This window comes from Rhipicephalus microplus, chromosome 6, assembly GCF_043290135.1.
Source record: "Rhipicephalus microplus isolate Deutch F79 chromosome 6, USDA_Rmic, whole genome shotgun sequence".
NCBI lineage: Eukaryota > Metazoa > Arthropoda > Arachnida > Ixodida > Ixodidae > Rhipicephalus > Rhipicephalus microplus.
Window position 1 is genome coordinate 66,941,639 of NC_134705.1, and position 22,248 is coordinate 66,963,886.

The 22,248-nt window shown below is 41.6% G+C and overlaps 1 protein-coding gene across 9 annotated transcripts in view; it reads left to right on the forward strand.

Annotated features, from left to right (window-relative positions):
• The window catches only part of LOC142764790 (uncharacterized), a 318,584-nt gene extending 315,764 nt beyond the window's left edge, over positions 1-2,820 (forward strand). For all 9 annotated transcript variants that reach the window (XM_075865312.1, XM_075865316.1, XM_075865317.1 and 6 more), the window contains one exon: positions 2,549-2,820. In XM_075865312.1, the coding sequence (XP_075721427.1) occupies positions 2,549-2,557 (9 nt within the window). In that variant the 3' untranslated portion in view covers positions 2,558-2,820. The remainder of the gene's footprint in view (positions 1-2,548) is intronic.
• Positions 2,821-22,248: the final 19,428 nt, after the last annotated feature.

A 22,248-nucleotide genomic window follows, 5' to 3' on the forward strand; every position in this document is an offset into this window, starting at 1 on the left:
AAGAATCTCTCGTCCCTTAGTAGTCCAATAAAGCAACGTTGACTCACTTTAGTACAACTAACCAAGCAAATTTCAAGCCCTTCTCGTCATCAGCCACAACACCCACAGTCTGCTCATTATGCCTCACGGGACTGTTGCAAGTAGCAGGTTCTCTCATAATGACGCGTAACGGTATATTGAATGCTTCGTTGTATCACAGGAATTATGACGATTTATAGCGTAGAGGGTTCCTGGCTACTGTACTCGTATTAGTGGTTAAGGGAGCTCATCTGGCTCTCATGATTCCCATCCTGACGTTAACATATGTAATATCGCGTGGTAAGATAGGTAAATAAAACCACACGCCAAACAATGTAAATCGTCTAACAAATAGATTGTTAAGCCTTGAACTAAGTAGATATATGATTAGCAATAATTATTCATTTCAATCAGCCACCCCCACACCAAAAAAGTGCACATAACCTCTGGCAGATGTGTAGTGGATATTTCGATTCTCCACATATTGATGAATAACAAATCATTTGGTACTCCGCAACCGGACAGAAATAATTGTTTAGGGCTTAGCAGGTATCTCGAAATCAACCAATCAATCAATCAATCAATCAATCGATCAATCAATCAATCAATCAATGTTTCTTTATTAGCATCAGAAATGTACATTGTGAGTAAGTATGCAGGAGGAGGTCCCAAGGCAGTAAACCGCAGGCGGGATCTCCTATGTTAATACAATGAAAAAGCTAAAGTATGAATAATGAAAGAGCAAACCCTGCAATACACCTGCAATAACAGCCGCAAGAGTACACAAGGAACTCTAGAAATGCCGCTGTTTAATCTTTCGCTATGACTGTTGCTGCGGTTTCCGATGAGGCATGACGTTTTTATACTACGCCATACAGGCATGCCATGTCTTGTAATTCAAGGCATATATCTGGTTGTTTAAATACAGCACCCTGCCTCAACAGACTACGGGAAATCGTGTATCACAGCTCCACACTACATTCATTGAAAGCATTTCTTTGTTCAATTGACCTACATGTAGTCATTATTTCTTCATTCTGATGCGCTACACATACTGCACTGTTTTGGTTGGATGCTGTTCATAAAGCTATCTCTAGAACAGTTGTCATGCCGTATTTTGGACATGCTCTGACGGCTCGGTGTTACCTAGTGTTATAACTAGGGATGTTAGGTGCTTATCGACGATCTGAGTGCTCCGGTGTCACGTGACAGAAAAAAAAACGTTGCAGAGGGCGCTATTCCTGCTTGCGCAAGGATGCGCTAACGCAACGAGATTGAGACGCGTAGAAAGAGTATTGTGGTATTAGTGGCGGGGACACTCAAAGGCCGATGCAGTAGTAGTTGCAGTTGTTATGAAATGATAGAACACGATCCGTCAAGGTCATTTTATGTGGCTCGAGGACTATCATCTTCGTTTAGTTTTTTTTATGGTGTTTTCGCAGCTTACATCATTATTGTAATATTGGTAATGAACACATATTTACTTCCAGTTGCAAATTTTCTTAAGCCACGAGCTTCAATAGTAGAGTACACTAGTAGCCCTTTTATTGCGAAAACAGTGCACACATGCATCAAAAGAGATAACTGAATGCATGATTAAGCTACATAAAACCTGAAACAAGTACCTCCAGTAGTAATAAAAGCACAGCTACGCAGATGGGTTATTTTTGGGCACATATATACAATATTAGGAAACCTATCCGTGCGAACACTAAAATAAAAAAAAGTGAAACATATACATTGGAAACAGAGAAGTAGACCACTGAAAAGAATGGAGAGGCGATGGGATAACATTACAGAAGTACTAACGCTTAGTGTTGCGTTTACTAGGAGTAATGGCGGAAATTTATTCTGAATTGATCCACATAAAAGCACTTTCCAGAGCTTATACATACGTAAATTCATTTGTGCTATAATATTGCATGTATTCTCAGCTACTCTATTAACCAAGTACAAATTGCCGCACAAATGGGTTCATATTTGCATTACAAAGAATGAAAACGTGGCTGTCATTGTTTACCGCGGATGCTGTTTCCTAAGGCAGTGAAATGCAGAGAAATGCAGGCACTTTGATCGACGTGCCTGCCAAAAACTTTATGTAGATCAAACAGATTTGCACAGTACGACTACAGCACGTTTTTGTTTCAGTGTCGTGCTTTAGTGTCGTGATTGCGAAATTTAATTTATTTCGATTGCTCAAGCGCAAAGGAGGTGTTTACTAATTCGCTGCTCAAAAACTACACTGCAGCTGCGTGCAGTGTCACTGTACAATTCAAACTGCTCCAGCCATGACAAAGCGTTCGTTCTTCTGGCATGCACTTCTAGCAGAACACAGTGACTCTCAGTTGCTCTCTACTTGTTTGTTGTCCACGCTCTTTTCAAGATAAACTCTATACATGACGATGGGGCACCTCACCCTTTGTTACTGCTGGAACATAAAAAAATAAAGATTATCATTACAAACTCGCCACGAACAAAAGTTTACAGTAGATAGATGCGTGTCAACAATTTCACTTTTTTGTATTTCCAGAAGCCATGACAGGTATGAAGATAATGGTGAAAAAGGAAGGAAGTCCCAACACGGAGACACAGAATAAGAAGAATAAAAATATATATTTTTAGATACAAGTGCATTACGACATTTGTAATTTCCTCAGCTCTAGTACAGGGTAACATACCAGACTCTAACATCTGTTTAACCTGCCTCTTTTTTTTCTCTTTTCTTTCTTTCTTGAAGGTGAAACCCTTTGCTCAATAGCAAGGCATCAGTCAATAAAGCGTCTTCCGTTTCGGCTTTACCAAGTGTGAGAAGCCATGAATTACTTCACTATGCCACTCACGCCGTACTGTAATAAACGTAGACCATAGAAATGGTGGATTGCACCATCCACCGTTTTAGTGGATTATGGCGGTGGATATGGTGGCACATGGTGTATGGTGGCGTATGGTGGAGCGGATGGTGGATGGCGCGCTCCAGCCGGCAATGCTGGAGCGCGAAGCAGCGTCAGAACCACCGTGACGAGCTGCCGCTAAAAAAATGATAAAAATAATTGTATAAAAAATAATGAAGCAAGCACCCGAAAAAAAAAAAACGTGCGCCAGCGTGCAATCGAACCTGGCACCTCAGAATTATGAATTGAGTGCACTAACCACTGCATCACGCCGACAAATGGCGATACGGGTGTTAAAGCCGTCAGCAACTCACAAAGTCACTGTTTAACTTAGTTCTATTTGTCGTTTACTTGGGAGGGACGGGATCTGCACTTGCTAATGAAATTTGCACATTTGATAAACACGAACAACTGCTGCCTGTAACAATTGCCTCTGCGATAATGGCAACAGCGCTATGTTTTTGTTACAATTTACAACCGCAAGAAAAGCCCCGCCATGGTGGTCTAGTGGCTAAGGTACTCGGCTGCTGACCCGCACGTCGCGGGACCAAATCCCGGCTGTGGCGGCTGCATTTCCGATGGAGGCGGAAGTGTTGTAAACCCGTGTACTCAGATTTGGGTGCACGTTAAAGAACCCCAGGTGGTCAAAATTTCCGGAGCCCTTCACTACGACGTCTCTCATAATCATATGGTGGTTTTGGGACGTTAAACCCCACAAATCAATGAATCAATCAACCGCAAGAAAAAAAAACAACTAAGTGGACTGAGGAGCAGGTAGAGTTTTTCGGCCGTTACTGCCAAGTTTATTATCCGTTTCTCGCTCCTTCTAAAGGGCGATATCAGTTCAGGCTTTATGACGCTTCTATGCTCATTCGATAGATACACCCACACAATTGATTTTCATGTTTTTCGCGCAACGCACACCGCAGTCGTGCCAGCGCACCGCTGTTGCTCTGTCGTTAGGAACAGCTACATAACGACTTGTCCAAAACGAATGCAGTGCGTCAGAAATATTATGCTATCATATTAGTTCAGTAAGCATACGAATTGACGTGTCTATGTTCTCGCATAGGAGCCAGCGAAGCGCCGGCAAGTGCGACCGGCGGCTTTCGGTGAGGCGAGGCATATCTTTGGTGGAAGTGCTGCAAGCGCGTCGCATCGATGTTTGTCGCTTCTTGCGCGGACACCGTGCACAATACAAAATGCTTCATTTAGGGTAAATGATACCGCAGCGGTGCTGTATTGTCATTTTGCTCGTCAAAATCGTGTATTCTGAAACCCAGAAGCGCCTATAACACTTGTACGGGCTCGGTCGGTATGACAAACCTTTGATGGAAATCATGGTCGTAGAACAGAAAGGTGAAAGTCAAATTCGCTTAGGCTCATCTCGACGCATGTCGAAAGTGAAAGTTTATGCATATTCGCACTCACTTTGTTAACTTAAAGGTACGGATCAAACAATAGAGTGTGCTCGAATTACCAGAGCTGCGTTTCCAGCGTGGCGACATCAAGTGACCGCTGTGTTCTGCTCTAACATTGACAGGGACAACTGTGACCTGGAGCCCATTTATTTGTCGACAAGTACTCGCCGATGTAAAACATTTATTGTCATGTTCACAGTGAGAACTCTAGTCTTCTAAACATCACAAAAAAGAAACACAACGCGGATGTCAAACTGAGGTAAGTGCATGCGCGAAATGTAAACATAATCCCGGCCGCACAATCTATGTTCCACAAAAATTGAAGCGTTGTTGACACCACAGGAATAAAAGAAAACGTAATAGAAAGCATCATAAGCAGCGTTGGTTTCTTTTGACCGTAAACATATATCTCTGCGCATTCAAGAATGAAACACTACAAAGAAGTGATTTCATATATTGTCATGTGCTTTTCATCATGCCACTGGCATCCACCAAGCTTCCATCATGCCACCGTTATCCACCTTGCTCACCAAGTCTTCCACCAAACACGTTTTGCCTCGCCACCATGAGCCGGCATTTTTCACCGTCACCACCATTGGCTGCCACCATCACCACCACCATCTGCGACCTTTTTTTCTACTCTTGCCATCCTCAGCTGGCATTTTCCACCGTCACCACCATTGCCTCGCCACCACCACCACCATCTGCCACCATTTTTTCCGCACTCGCCGCCATCAGCCATTATGCCCACTAGAGTTCCCGCCATATCCACTAATCGTTCTACCATGTCCACTATTCTTTCCAACTTATCCACTAACGATTCCTGCATCCACCAACCTAGGATCTTCAATAGGGCGTTAGACTATGATTCAAGAGAAGAGCTATTCTTTATAACTTTATAGTGACCTCACACAACCACTTCATCATGAAGTGTAGAGGAGCAAACGGGTAGTCAGAAACAAACAAAAAGCATTTGCAAATTATAAGTGTGCGTGTTTCTCGCAATCTTTTTTCTTACGAAGTAAACCTTTCAATAGTACACTTTATTATAGAAAATAAACGTAACGAACAAGCATACTTAAAATTCACAAGTTTCTTTTTATGGGCTCCTTCGGCTGCCACTCACATTCATGATTATTATTGATGTGAATGCCAACGGGATGGAATACTGTCTCCTGCGCAGAACACCAAAGGGGCGTTTAGCGCTTGTTGCACCTTACTGTCGCTGCTAACTTTGACACTGGACGCCAAGGCCGGTTACACTTCGCGTTTGCTGGACCTAATATTTCGTGCTCAAACCGAAACTGGACGACGCCAGCGACAGTTACATTTCTAGCTCGAAGCATGCATCGTGCAGACGCCAACGCTGACAGCCACTGATACTTACATTTCGCACCTCATGCACCCAAGTCTGATGCACTCCATACGAAAGCCAAGAATAATGGTTCGTTTCTTACTGAAAACACATTGTTTCATTCAATTGCGTTCGAATGAATACGCAATCATTCGGGTTTTTTCGCATGGAAGACTGCTAGCCATTCATTACTGGCACCGTTTCTGCGATCTGACTTGCACGGTAAACAAATAAATATTCTATACATATTTGTCTACTGTCTCACTAAAAGCTAAGTAAACACGTTATTATGCTGATACAGACGCAAGAATAGGAAAAATAGATGCATCCTTCTATTATCATTGACTGCATCATTATCAAGCAGAGTTCTACTGCCTGCACAGCAAAAAACAAAGAGAAAAGGTGGGAGTTTAGTTTGGCCATATGAGGCATCATCCCGAACTAATGAATTCGCGAACTAATTTGCGAACCAGATTTCATGACTCAGTGAATTCTATTTATTTATTTGTTTATTTGATTAACAATACGGCCAATCTTATCAAAATATAGCAGGGAGGGCACATGAAACATATTTGTTTACAAAAAAAAAAACATGACGTTAAAATCACGAAAAAGACGAATTTAAAAATTACATACAGATAATACAATATACATAGTCATATTGAGAACAATCAAACAACTTTGATAAAAACGTAAACATGGAGTACATTACAGCTAGAAGTAACTGGAAAAAGGTAAGGTATACACATGGAAGATTACATAAAGTGAGCAAGTACACATTATTATTGATCAACTTAGTCGAATGGTTTATTAACAATAGGTTGATACTAGAACGTGTCACCCAAAATATTGCGATCGAAGAAAGGGAAAGCTATACTTTAATAACTTGATATGGACTCATCGCTTATTGGGTCGATTGATGTTTTAGTGTCGTTAGTGCGATTTGTGAGGCAAGCAGTTCGCTTTCAATCGCAGCTGTAAACAAGCTTATGAATGGTTCAGTGGTTAGGGTAGGTTTCAGTGCATTCTGAATTTTATAGGTCTGAGGAAAAAATGAGTGTATAAAGCAAATAGTGTTGCAAGAATATTCGACAAGAATGTGGGAATGATTATGACGGGTTGGTCTGCTTTAAAAAAGATATTTATTTTTATTACGTTGTGAAGTAGTTAAAACATTCGTTGTAGCCTCGTTATTTCTATTCTGTTTTTTAGTGCCAGAATGCCAGCGTTGTTAACTAGGTGGGTCAGTCAGTACATACTTGCGAAAAATAAATCCCATTGCATTCGTTGAACTGTTTCTATTTTATTAACTTATTAATTGGTAAACGCGAACTAGACAGGGCTGGCATATTCCAGTACACATCTGACGAGGGTTATGCCAGCTATTAGTTTGGTATTCGGTGGTGCCTGCTCAATACGTCTTTCCTGCAAACTAGTCTTTTTAGGGCTTTGCTGGTTATGTTGTCGATGTGAGCATCCCATCTCAGGTCGTTTGAACTTTTTATTTCTAGGTATTCGTGTTTATGACTGTGGTTAAGTGGCAGTTGTCAATGGCCTAAAAAAATTCCAACCTGTGTTTTTTTTTTGCGCGTTATTACCATGGAAACACATTACCAATATAAAGGCATATTTGCCATTTTTCGCACCACACGTGTACATCTTCTAATGCTCCGTTCAGAGTTAAGTGATCAGCAGGAGTATTGATTTCTCGGTAAAGCACGGAGTCATCTGCAAAGAGCCTTAGCTCTGCTTTAGTTGCGAGGGACAAATCAATAATGGAAATTGTGAATAGGTATGGGTCTAGTACGCCGCCCCGTGGCACGCCTGGCGTGAATTGTGCTGTTCTAGAGGTGGTGTTCCATTACTGTACATATTGTGAGCGATTAGATAAGTAATATTTAATGTGGTGTACAATGGTACTATCTCGATGTGTGGGGTTTAACGTCCGAAAACCACCATATCATTATGAGAGACGCCGTAGTGGAGGGCTCCGGAAATTTCGACCACCTGGGGTTCTTTAACGTGCCCCGAATCTGAGCACACAGGCCTACAACATTTCCGTCTCCATCTGAAATGCAGCCGCTGCAGCCGGGATTTGATTCTGTGACCTGCGGGTCAGCGGCCGAGTACCTCAGCCGAGGATCACCTCGGTAGGGCCAATGGTACTATCTCCAAGAGTAATATTTATTTTACTATTATTTTGAAACCTGTGACAAGGTCGAATGCTCTTGAGAAATTTAGGAATGTGATGTCAGATAGGTTATGACTAATTATTGACTGGACTGCATTGTGTATTAATTCTAAAATTTCAATAACCATTCAAAGGCTGTTTTTCAAACCATATTGTACAGGAGACGGTATATGCTTTTTTTTTAGGTAAATACTTGCGTGTTTCAATATCACCCACTGTAAAATTTACACACAAAACAAGTTAGTGAAATCGGCCTGTAATTTCAAACCACAGTTTAGCTGCCTGCTTTGTGCGTTGGAACAATTTTAGCAGGTTTTCGTACAGAGGGGCCGGTGCATAACTGCAGTTGTTTTTTTGAAAAATTAGACATAAATATCCTGCTACCCACTTCACATACTTTTCAAGAAACACGGTCAGTAAGTTCTCAATACTCGGGTCTTTCTTGGTATTATCATTTATTATCAAGTAGAACACATGCTCTTCCGTAACTGTCAGGAGTCATATCAGTGACTGGTTGGAAGATTGCATGGGTTGTATGTTTCCGCCATCTACGGTAAAACCTGGCTGAAAGTAATCATTGAAAAAGATAACGAGGTGTTCGTTGTTTTAAGCAGAACGCATAGGCTTGTTTTAAATGCGAATTTTCTTAGTGACCTTCGGCGACTTTCAGCGTATCTATCTATCTATCTATCTATCTATCTATCTATCTATCTATCTATCTATCTATCTATCTATCTATCTATCTATCTATCTATCTATCTATCTATCTATCTATCTATCTATCTATCTATCTATCTATCTATCTATCTATCTATCTATCTATCTATCTATCTATCTATCTATCTATCTAGCCGCTTACGTTTGGGTGCTCTTGTGGTCACCCCCTCAACTTGGCGTGAACCAAAATTAGTGTGGGAGGGTAAGATGGTTTGACTAATATGAAGCACTCGTCAAGACATGAATATTGTCACAATCTCATCGCATACGTCGTCATGCACTTGCCGCCAGACAGTGGCACACACCCATGAGTGGGTGTGAGCCGCTGATATGCGGGTATGTGTACAGGTTATTCACGCTTAGTATCTACTCAGGAACGACGAGGACACACATGGGCAACTTCGACTCGTGAGCGTTAAGCAATATCCGACATCGTTAGCGTCGACCCAATGAAAGCATAGAATAAACTTCAGTGTTAGGAAAAAACTTACCTAGGCAGCTTTGACCCCCCGACGAATGCATATATTGAAATTCAGGGTCCTAGCAGGAACCGAGCGCAAGCATTCTGCGTGGCAGTCAAGCATTCTACCACAGAGCTACGCCATGTTTCGGAACTACTTTTTAAATAGACGCTAATCTCTAACCACTGAGCTATCACAGCGGCCTGAGATGCTAATCTTCGTGAAACGTCAATACTGGTTGCACTGCTACCAACCCAATTTTCTAAACATTGCATATGCTACTTTAATATACTCCTTCATACAGCCGTCACGTCGGGTTCAATTGTGGTTAAATGCCATGCGCTGAAATTTATTTGTGCAGCAGTGTCTGGGGCCAGCATCTCCGCGAGCATCAGCGCTTCACATTAGCTTTTTGTGTTCTATTTGACCTCGTTGCGCAAGTGCAAACAGTTTGCTAATAAACAACTGCAACTCTTCAACATATGTCTGGGCGTGCAACATTTGTACATATGTCCAGTGTCATTTCAAGACAGATTGCTCTATATAAAAATTGCAACATGGTCATCTTCCCTCCGCATGCTTCGCGTAACGTCGATTCCCAGGTACGTGGGATCTGACAAATTTTTTTTTGTTGGATGTACATGTTGCCAAAATTTCTTTGGCACGTTAATCAAAAATGTTGGAAGTATCTTTACAAAGCAATTATTTTTAGCATTACAGTGCAACATTATGGCAAAAGCTCAGGATGTTTTTTCAAGCACCATGATTTATCGATGTGTTTGGCGTGAATACCACTGAAACATAAAGTTATCATGTATTAACTTCACGGTGTACCATCATAATCACGCCATCTCGTGAGACTTATTGACGCCATCTTGCCATCAAAGTGACGGTACCGTAAGATGGCGTACTGGCGTCATAATGTTATCATTTCTAGATAAAATATGGGGTCACGACGGCGGCATTATATTGCCACGTGAGGTACCATAAGCTCATGCCGCCTTCAATCCTGCAAGCAGTGCGACGTAATATGAGGCGCAGAAAAAATTTCGAGGCAGAGAGAAGGGAGGATCAGTTGCTTGACCGTCTAATCATCTTAGGCGACGATTTACATCAGCTATGTCACCCTACCAACAATCTCTTTTCACTGCATAATTTAAACCTAGGTAACAAGTGATAACGCAAGAAACATTTTTTGCAGTAATTTGCTTGGCTTGTCGAGAGCCGAAGGTCACCTGACAGATTAGAACCTAGGCGTGGTTTCAGCACCACCGTGGCTGCCGAATTTCGAAAATGAAGTTTTAAATGCGAGTGCATTTATCAGTCGCGCTATGTCAGGCGACCGGCGGCCTCCACGCACCGGCAGGTGTTATCTCTCCGCTCTCACTCCCCTCTCCATAGCAACCGATGCGGGCACACGCCCTATCGTCGCCCTAGCAACCGGAGCATGTGGTGCAAACAGAGTACAGGAGGTGTGAGTAGAGAGGAGGAGCGCGCTTTGGAGTATGAGAGCACTCGCATCGCGAGAGCTCGGCGGAGCTTCTGCGCGTGTGGAAGCAGTGTAGGAGAGGGTAGATGCAGTGCTTCGCCGCTCCTTCTCTCACCTTTCGCTCTCTCTTCTTCCTGCTACCACTCTCCCGTTTGCTCGCTTGCATGTATATTCAAATGAAGTGAAGCACACACCTCACTCTCGACCATTGGATGGCTGATGAATGTGTAAATAAATGGTTACAGTGCAAATCCTCGTCTCGTCAATACTTTACGCCACAAAAATTACTACGCCGCGTACTCTCTGCGCAAGAAATGCTTTCGCATTTCATCACGGTTCCCTTCGGAACGGTGTGGGCAACTTTTTCCTCCTTCTTCTCTTTGTTCTCCTCACAGTGATATGCCCTGATAACCTCAGTGTTCTGTATGAATCGTACACTTTATTGTGTCTCTGTAAGGCCATGTTGGTTGGCATTTCCTCTGTACCATGGCGTATTTCCTTGGCATGATTATTGCTATGAAAGCATTAGTCAAGAAAGCAAGCAGCAAATTTGTCAAGGTTTTTTTCCAAAAAAAATGAAAAAAATGCTCTAGCACAAACTTGCACGTGGCACGTTAGGAAGGTGTCATTGCACTTTTTTAGCATGACACCTGACTTAACCTAATGAAACTCGTGTGGAAGCGAAACTGGTCTCAGAAGCAAGCGGCATTCTTTCTGTTTACATAGTGTGCACGTGCGTCACGCAGCGCCGATTCGTCACTGCCGAAAGCGCCACCGACATGCCCGGGTACCTACTGACTCCGTGGCCGACCGCTGCCGTGTTGTTTCCTCGTGCACGCGCCCGTTCAGTTTGCTTGACGATGCAAGTTTGAGCAATTATCAACTGCTGGTGAGGCAAGTTCATATAGCAGTCCACGAAAAGCAAGCAGAGCGTCAGCACGTTGGAGCGTCAGGGTGTTCTCTTTGTCGAAAGTTATTATCTAAATTTGAGAACCCAAATGGCAATATTCTAAAAAGCACCGGCATGTTTGGCTGGCATAGATTAACAAAAACAAATTAAAGAACCGGTGATAATTGCGTCTTCAGGTGTAACTTTATTACGGGTAAGTGCTATATTCAAGCACATACCTGTAAACAGAGATAGGTACTGTATATACAAACTTGTCCGCGACCGCTGCGTGCACAATCAGCGTGTCAGGGAGGTGGTTAAAATTATGAAGGCGATCGCGGGATATCGGGTATTGCATTCAAACAAACTGTGAAAATGGATGTGAAACGCTATTCGTTCACTCGCGATTTCAAGTATAGCCGATCGGTTCGATTAGGGGGGTCAGGTTTTTTAAAAATCGGTCAATTGATTCCCTAAAACGGTCTCTATCGATTTCAGGGACTCTACTCTACATTAGCGCACAACAACAAAAGTAATATACAAGGTAAGAAATGAGTCAAAACATACGCAAAAAAAGTGGCCGGCATCAGCGCGGCACGCACACGCGAAGTGTCTACCTTGCACAATATATTCCTCGGCTGTTTTCACAAATTTCAATCAAAGATGCTCAACATCAGCACTGTTTGAAACACTCGAGGAGCTGCACTGCTACTTTGGTGTTGTGGGGCGCACCAATATATTAAAATAATTATGATTATTGTATCTCTTGCAAACTTGCCTAGGTCTTCATGATAACTCGTTTTCAATGGGACCTTTGTGCTTCGCTCATCCACTTTTAAAATTGTGGCTCGAGAGACTTTGAGCTTTCCCTTGTTCTTAGACTACGCAATTTGTAGTGAAAGCGAGATAATTGGCCTTTGTAGGCCGTGGCGGGCAGCTGGTGTACGCGGTGGCTGGTATTTGTGTCACACGTTTTGATTTTTCGGTCTTGTATTGAGTAAACAAACGAGGCCTTCCGGACTCGATGAGCTCGTTAAAGCATTACAACAAAAAACCACACGGCTTCTCTTTAAACATCGCGCACAGCAACAGATGATGAGCCTCAACAAACCGCGCTGCAACACGCTAACTGCTGTAGGTTCCCAGCGAGGTACCCGGGCATGGCGGAAGATGGCGACAACGGCGGAAGTGACATCACATGAACACTATGTATACCGCTTCAATACAGAATACCTTAAATTTCCCCGCTTCAGGCGGATTAGAACACAACGTGATCAAAGGCGTCAACACTGTGAAATTTTATGTCAAAAAGCATGTGCCTTCAAAACAATGCAGCCTCCCCACGATCCCTCAAAGCTCTCCCAGAGCTAAAGGTACGACAAAGAAGCATGGCGAGTTTGCTCTTCGCTTCTAATGTGACGATCTACTGACCTCAAACTGTTCCACTCGCACATAATACCGTCAACGTGCGTCTGGATCACGTATATAATTGCAGACGTTTCGAAGAACCACACACGTTCTATCAATTCAGTTCTCATATATTGCTGTTTTACATGTATTCGCCCTATTCACGGCTTCCTTATGCAGAGAAATATAGTTTCTTTGTGTGACCCTGAACGACCACAATTTCGACTATCTTTTGACCTGTATAGAGCCATGCGGCACGCTAAGCGCAACGTAAATTTTGGAACAAAAAACGAAATAAATGCAGGCTTGAGAGTTTCACACCTTGTAACATGCGAATTTCGCTGCTGCAACAATGCTATCAGGAGTGTTTCAGTACGTGTCTCTTTTATCTATCCTGCAATTTTTTTAAAATGTAGTCCCAGGCATCTCACTGTTTTTTTGAACTGTTAGCTATGCCGAAAATTATCTTCTGAAGTGGCAATTTAAAGTGCACGCAGAAACATACCGTTTTTTTTTTCAATTTACGACATCCTAACAAATCTTTTAGTATTTTTAGGGTAGGACAAAAAAACAAAACGCTTCACCAAATTTCTGCCAGATCTAAAACTGCGTTGCAGAAGCTACACAAGCGTCAACAAAAATTCAGAACACGGAAAGCCTAAGATATGCAGTAGTATGATGGTGCCAAAATTCAAGAAAGCAAGAAAAAACACAATTCACTATACCTCGTATAGACTACATGAATTCAAATCAAATAAAAACGTTTCACGTTTGCTCTTGTAGCTCAATAATTTACATATATTTAGGAATAGTTTATTGAGGATGACTTCAATATTGGGTATCATCTGGAGGGCAATTCATACATTTGAAACCGCTATGCACTCTGTTTCACAAGCCAGTACAGGTAAAGCTTTTTTTTTTTGCAGTGCATAACGTCAGAACTGTTGAAACGTTCCCTACCCATGGCAATATTATGAGAGATGCTAAAGTGAAGGGCACCGGTAAAGTTGACCACCTGCGGCTTTTTAAAGTGCAATTTGATGAAAGCCCACTTCTCACATGCCGTATTATTTTACCACACTGTTCCGGTTCTGCGTACGTCGAACAAAGCGTACGCATACGGGCTGCTAACGCAGTTTAGAGCTCGCTTGGCGAGTCCCAGAGATGGAAAAAGCAGTGACACCCCAGCTAAAAGATAATTTCATTAGCCCTGATCAGTCTCACTTTAGAGCGCCATCCTAGTCACCTATTTCTGTGTTGATCGAGTACAGCGTCATTGTATAAGGCAGTGTGAACGAGGACGGAAGAAAGCCAACGCGAAGTGAAGAATGAAATACGCTGATAGCGAGGACAGCGTGAGAAAAAGTGAACGAAAGTGACTATACGACAGGCAGCTAAGTTAACTCGTAACAAGTCACCACGTTGTGCACCATTCCTAAAGCTAGCACGTAGGAATCAGTTTTCTGGAATGAGCACCACCATTTAATTCTAATCCCAATCCAGGAAATCGCAACTTGCTGTAATTCCACTCTTTTTGATTCTTCGGAATGACAAAAGTAAGCCCATTCCCACTCCGGGAATGGCCAGGCAGGTAAATTTCATTTCTACTATTCTTCAACGTAAGAAAGGTATATCTTCATAGCTTTGTCGGGCTAAGAATCATGGTAACAACACAAAACTGATCTCATCAGATGCATACAAACTGCAAAACTACGCTTCACCCGGTCGAGAAGTAATAGCTTGGTGACTTATCTCGTGCATATACAATCACCATAATAGTTCCCATAGGGGCAGTTCTACCGCTACCTATCATGCTTGCATGGTCAAAAAAAAGTTGGTGAACTGTCGGCAACGCATGCATTTACTTCTCTTTAGCGTACTCTGCTACCTTCGCGGCATCTCTTCAACATAGCCAGCAGCTAGTAAAGCATGAAACTTCCTTCAACCCCCTAATCCCCAACCTCAGATCAGCGTGGCATACAGGATCCTAGCATCTCTTTAACCTCGCTGCCTCACTTTTTTCCTCGTTATGTCTCACTTTTTGTTGCCGTTACAAACCACTAACACTTTCTTGCTCTTTTTAGCTAGGTTAGTACCAAGCTGCATACGTTGCCACATCTCTCGTAAACACCGCCAGATACCTTTCAGCAACCCGCCACTGTGGTATAGTGGCTAAGGCACTCGGCTGCTGACCCAAAGGTCGCTGGATCGAATCTCAGCTACGGCGGCAAAATTTTCAATGGAGGCAAAAATAATTGAGGTCCGCGTGCTTAAATTTGGGTGCACGCAAAATAACCCCAACGAGGCTAAAATTTTCGAAGCCCTGCTGCACTATGGCGTCTCTCATAAAGATATGGTGGTTTAGAGACGTTTAATCCCATTTTATAATATTATTAGTATAGCTTGCAGTAATTGTGACACCTTTCGGAAAAACGTAATAAAAACAAAGCTTCGAAGAATCTTAATTTTGTCAATTACTCTGTATTAAAAATCTCGTGCTAAGTAATAACACATATATTATACCACATACCTTGAGTCTTGAATTTGAAAATTAAAGGCACTTCAATGGCGAATCGAACCTAACGCGTATTACTCGCACTAGTCTGTAGGAATTGAGGCTATTTTGATTTCTCCTCATACAAACTATTTATTCATTCTTAATTACCTATTTTTAATTATGGGCTGGAAATCAAAAATATGAGCACCGGATGTGATGCACTTTCTGAAACCACTTACTAAATTGTTTCCTGTACGATACGTCTCGCGCTGTTATTTTTTCCGTGTTGTAAAGAAAGCATATAGCAGCACTATAGCAGTGCGCTCACAGTCCGTCACAGCGCTTCTTTTCACATTTCGCGGGCTTTCTTTACAACGTAGAAAAATAACAGCGCCAGACGTATCGTACACAAAACAATTTAGTTGGTGGTTTCAGAAAGTGCTGTACATCCTAGTGTTCATATTTTGGGTTTTCAGCCAATAAATAAAAAACTAGGTAGTTTACAATTATTCATTGCTTAGTATAGGGAGAAATAAAATATAGCCTGAATACCTACAGGCTAGTGCGAGTAGTATGCGTTTAGTTCAGTTCACCTCCCAAGTGCCTTTCACTTTCGAATTATTGGTTCAAGTTATGTGGGACACCCTTCAGAATGATAGACGACGATGTGCACAACAGGTCCCCTATTTTTTAAATAATATAGCTGCTAACTAGTACACAATGTGTTATTTCAAAGTGGGAGCATAAAAAGCCTTCAAGTGGATGCTACAGTATATGATACCGGCTAAGTCTTGATATTTCATGTGCGCATTCTCGTGTATGCCCTCATCTCTCATTCTTTCATGCCACTATGTACATTGCTGTGATGCATGCTTGTCAGGGTATTACAGGAAGTAATTAAAACCCACAATTTAACCCACGTGAACAATTGAACTTCTATTATTCTATATATACTTCTGTAATTGAATAATCTTGATGTGGCAATGCACATGCGCATATAAACGCTTCTTGACTAATTATTCAGTGATATATCAATTATTCGAGTCACGGCTATTCAACAACTGCTTTGAAAACTTGCAGGTTTCGCTAATCAGCATTTTACTAAGTTCACTTACTAGGGTGTTAGTGATTTTTCTGACAAGTAAACTATTAGTATTTAGTTACTGAATGAGTAAGCCTTTTTGTCTAATAGTGCATGCTTAAACGAATGATGCTTTGATTTTATTTACTTTAATTGTGTTAACGCTAAAATGACGACTCAGCGAATCGTCGCCCAGGCTTTTGGGGAGGCACCGCGTTGGTTACGTGGGTTGACCTGCCTTGGCTGGCTGCACGAACCGTTGCTTTCAAAAGTCTATTTCATCTCTCTCTCTCTATTATTTATCTTGTACAACAGCTAATCTCACACACAGTTCACACAGCACACAGTTCATGGTGTACGAATGTGTGCAGCGCTGGCCTACATGCCTTTACGATATAGTTTCAGGCAAATGCGCTCATGTGTGTAGGCAGGAGGCATAATATTTTAAAAAAGGTGGGACGTGTAATATGTGGCGAGATTGCGCACAAGCTGGTATACGAAAACTTGCTGTAAACACAAGCATTGCACCAGCGTCAATACACAGATTAGAGAACGTTTTCGAATATGCGTCCGAGTCGCCGACAGCGGCAGAAGCGAAAACAAAGTGAAGGATAGGAGACAGCAAGCTGCTGAGACACTACCGAGGGGAAAAAAGCTCAAGATGTAAGGCGGGTATGATGCCACCCTATAGTTCCGCAAGATGAATACCATGATATAGAGCCATGGTTACATGAAGAATAGCGAAAAACATCGGTGCAACACAGTCTATATGAAAACAGATATATAGTAGACGTTTTACTTAATAATGTGCTTGAAATCAGCGAAGCTTTTTTAAGATACTGCTTTATTGTTGGATTTGGGCGTCTGACTTACTAATGTTGGAAGTTTGAAAAAAAAAACAGTACGTCAACGAAAATAAAATGTGCTCTATTTTCGAAAAAAGTCGCGATTCCGTTCCCATTCCAATCCCCCAAGCTTTGTCGCCATTCTATTCCCATTCTATTCCAGGGTCACTAGAATGTGAAATAATTCCGGAGTGGCAACTCCACAACACTGATAGGGATCCTACCTTTTATTCAAATCACGCTCAGCTATCATGCCTACACGCTCAGCAACTATATTCGACAAGCTTTACGACGCTTTAACACTACGCGAACAGCATTCTGTTTTCTGTTATTTAAATACGACTAATTATTGATTAGTTTACCAAGATATCTAAAGATATACGCCGTTAACACTACCATTATATTTGGTACCATTTCATGGTACTAACTCTGGAATTGAAGTTAGTAGTTAATGACTAGCAGTTCCGTGCACAAATACAACCGAGTCGCAAACCTCTTCAGGAATGGGATGAAAAAGACTGCATGCGCGTGGTCGCGCTGCTGGCTTTTATGAAGGGGGTAAGGTGGGGTGGGTGTGTGCTGCGCTCGGTGGCGGAAACGACTAGAGAGAAAGTGTGTGGCGCGTGAATCGTCACTTGCCGTCGCGACTGCGCGAACGTGATGCCAGCAGCGCGCACCAGCAGCGAGAACTATAGGACAGTGCGATTTCTTTCTTAGCGTCCTCTATTAGGTGCGAAGCTGTTTTAGATGCACTGCGGAAACTTTGATCTATCTATCTATCTATCTATCTATCTATCTATCTATCTATCTATCTATCTATCTATCTATCTATCTATCTATCTATCTATCTATCTATCTATCTATCTATCTATCTATCTATCTATCTATCTATCTATCTATCTATCTATCTATCTATCTATCTATCTATCTATCTATCTATCTATCTATCTATCTATCTATCTATCTATCTACGTCTGCGTGCTCTCGTGATCAGCCCCCTTAACTTGGAGCAAACCAACATTATTACGGCAGGATAAGATGGTTCGACGAATATGACTCGATGGTGGCTAGATGAATAATTTCATCATCATATCGCATACATCACCGAAACGTTTCTGCCAGACGTGTGGCACATAACCGCAGGCGGGTATCCGCCATAGGTGATTCCTAGTTAATATTTAACTAGAAATGGCAAGATCACACATCTGTAACATTTACGCGTGAGCGTTATGAAAAAACTCTCATTGCAGCGTTGACCCGAGGAATGCAAGGAATAAACATCAGTGCCCAGCAGCTAACCGACCCCAGATTTCCCAGTGGCAGTCAAGTATTCTACCTAATGGCCACATCACGTTTCGGAACTATAGTTTTTAAATAGACACTAATGTTCGAGAAACGTCAATTGTAGTTCCAGTGCTAGCTAGGTAATTTTGTACACATTGGATTGTACTCCCGTAATACAGCCGTCATGGGGGTTAATGTCAATTGCAGTTAGGCAACATCCGCTGAAGTTAAATTATGTAGCAATGTCCAGGGCTCCCATTAAAAGCGAGCACCAGCGCTTCATATTAACTTAGCGCTTCTGGTGTTATTATCGGTGTTGCCATCGGCATCATTACACAACTGTAAACAACTGCCTAAGTAAAACATACATGACTGTTTACAGATGTCTGAATGCATTTGTACATATCTTTAGTGCCGCTTCACAACATATTGCCAAGTAAAAAAAAATACACCAGCCACTGCTGTTAGCGATTACGGTGAATTCTTCGATAGTACACGTATTAATGTTGATGCCCTTCACCGCTTGCCACATTAGACACAGCCGGCGCTCTGTTCACTGACATATGTGTACTGTGGGCTTTTGTTTCTGTATTTTGAGTTTCCCTTCCCTGGACAGAAGTCCACCCTAATTACCAGTTTCTTCCTGGAACCGCCAACTTTTATGGTAACGAACGGTGCAGGAAAAGATAAATGAGGGAGTAGGAGAAGCGATAAGTTCAGGCATAGCTACTGATATCGTCATGCAGGAAAAACCACGATTTTTCGGGGGGACAGCATTAAACTCGAAGGCATATTAAGGAGCCAGAAAGGAGAAGTTAAGGTTAGGGGGAGAGTTGAAGTTAGAAGAGTATGCGAAATATAAAAGAAGAAGGAGCAGTATCGCACAAACAGTATAGTATAGCATATCTATGTTAATTTTTTTTGGTAAGAATAAAGTTAAAATTAGGGCAAAAACATAGTTGTGACTTGTGCGAGTGTAAAAGCTTTTGGTACTGAAGTACCTGATATTCGTTTTTGTTCATGATTGTCACTTTTTCTTTAGGTGTGTATTTTTGTAACAACTTCTGCAAGGGCCGATTGAGCCTGTAGTATGGTCAAGTAAAAAAACACAAATACACAAACAGAGAAGCACCAACGACACGCTACAAGCAACTGAATAGTATAGAAAAAATTATAGAATCAAAAAATGAAAAATCTTGCAATCCGGTTAACAAAAAAGTGAGATGAAGGAATCATACCCATAACAATCAATGCAAGCTACTCAAAATATGGAATCAATACCATCTATCCCAGTAGAAAACTAAGATAGCGTTTGTCTACGTTCCGACGTAGCGGATTTCATAAGCGAGTTTTGACACTAGTACAGACGTTTCGCTGTGGTCGATCGCTTGACCTTCCAAGTTCGTGAGATGTACTAGGAGCCAAATGTCTAAAACAATTTCTTCCAGGCTCTTTCAGATTCTGCTTGAAGTAAAAACAGAGTAAACAGAGAAGTAAACACTCTTGTCTCCGATGAGACAATTTTACACAATAAGCGGGAACCAAAGTGAGCAGAAAAAATTCAAACTCAAACCTATGCGTGATTGATCAACTTCGAGTAAAATTATCGTGCTCGGTAGATGTATCTTATGATAGATATTTTTCATCAACCTTGTCTAGTTTTCTAACGAATAATCCAGCAAATTATTGGCAATACTTTGAGAATATTATTGTAAGTTTTTGAGAAATTAAGACTCTGTGGTTATAAGCTTGGCGGAAATTTTGCACATAACGAATGATTATTTTCATTTCGTGTTTTCTTCAAAAAACGTCACAAATCACTGTTTCCAGCCTAGCCTGAATGGGGTTTCGTGGGTTTTGAAGGCGTGTTTTCACTGTTATTCACCGCAAAGACAAGAACTCTGGCGACTGAGTTAGCATTCCAAAATCTATTTCCATCGTTATGTAGAACAGGTATGTCATACTTTAACAGTTTTTTACCCGCTTGAAACGACGATATTGCCAGATGACTGGAGTCTCGCCAGCATTCTATCTCTACACAAGAAAGGTTATCGCCTGCTTAATGAATACTACTTAAGGATGTCAACGTGTTCTAAGGTGATTGAACACATTATTTCTCTGTTTAATGTAAAAGTTCTTGAAAATAGTGACCTTCTGTCTCCAGTTTATTGTGGCGTTGAAACAAATTGTCAATTCGTGTACACAGCTAGCTGAAACTGGCAATAATATCGCACTAATACTTCATTATTCTTATGAGATTAATTTTTCTTTCTATTTGAACAAGACCATGGACCGTGTTTTTCACAGTAAACTGATGTTATCACTAGCAAACCTCAATTTTATATCTTTTGTCAAAAATGGGATATATGCTCATCTTTTAACCCCCCTCAGTACCTTGACGAGGACACTTAATTCTGACACATTATCTGTATTCTGAGGAGTTCCACAGAAAAATGCCTGAAAGCTGATTCTTTTGTTTGTTTAATAAATGGTGTTGCTGATGTGGTGGAGCCAAACATTATTATTTGATTGCTCGGTGATGACTACCTTCTCTAAGAATATTTAGAATGCCAACAAATTTAGGTCAACATAATGTTTCCTGTAGCACAAGTTAGTGAGTTGTGTACTGTAGCATCAGTGAAATTTAAGCCTGACAAAACAATATTCCTACGTGTGACGAACAAAAAACTGCCATTTATGTTTAGTTATCCTGTTCAAGGAACACGTCTACATGAAGTTAATCAATATAGGTACCCTGTAGTAACCACTACCAACAGACTTTCTTGGTACCACCACCTGTAAAAAACGTGTGTGCAGAAGTTTCTCACACGCTCGGTTCTCTGAGGCACAAACCGAAAAAACAGACAGTCACCAAACATAATAAATGCTCGCATACAAAGCGTGCATTTTACGTAAACTGAAATATGAATAAGGTTTTTGAGACCATTTCTACAATACACAATTTGAAATACTAAAAATGGTCCAAAAACGCGCTGTAGGTTATTTTTGTACCAAATTCAAATTATCCTCTTTGCCTACGAAATTAATGAAAGTGACATCCCCGTGCTCGAAGATCATCCCACAATCGAACAATTCAAATTTGGTAATCAATAATTATTTTAAATTCCACATATCTGACATAGATATGCCCAGCTGGGTAAGAACTAATACGAAGAAATTTGACTCATCCCTCCATCACAGCAATCGGCATAACACGAAAGTGAAGCATGTGTTCATAGAAGTAAAGCTTACTTTGTAGTGATATATGAGGGCTTTTACAATTTCTATTGTCGTCGTGCAGCTATATATTTATGTGACTCCGGCACAGCCACGTTGACGCCCAGTGGCACGTCTCTATCACAACGGCTGTCACCCATGATCGTGATTTATAGATAGTTTCAACTGAAGTTTTGAATATATACCTGAACACAGTTTATCGTTATTCTCGAGCAAAGATGACATCTATAAGCCAACATTAAACACTGCTCCTCGATATGCGTGTCTTCGCGAATTGCCAGTATCGAGAGAAACAGCACGGTGTGCGCTTCTTGAAACCTACGCCAGCGCTTACGCATACTTTGCTTTAGCAACGCGTGACGCAGAGGTTCGTAGCCTGAGCTGCGAACGCGCACCAGTGTCCTATGTTCCGCTGGCCTAGGTTTCGCTTTACCAAGACACGAAACTCACCCGTCCACATAGTTGC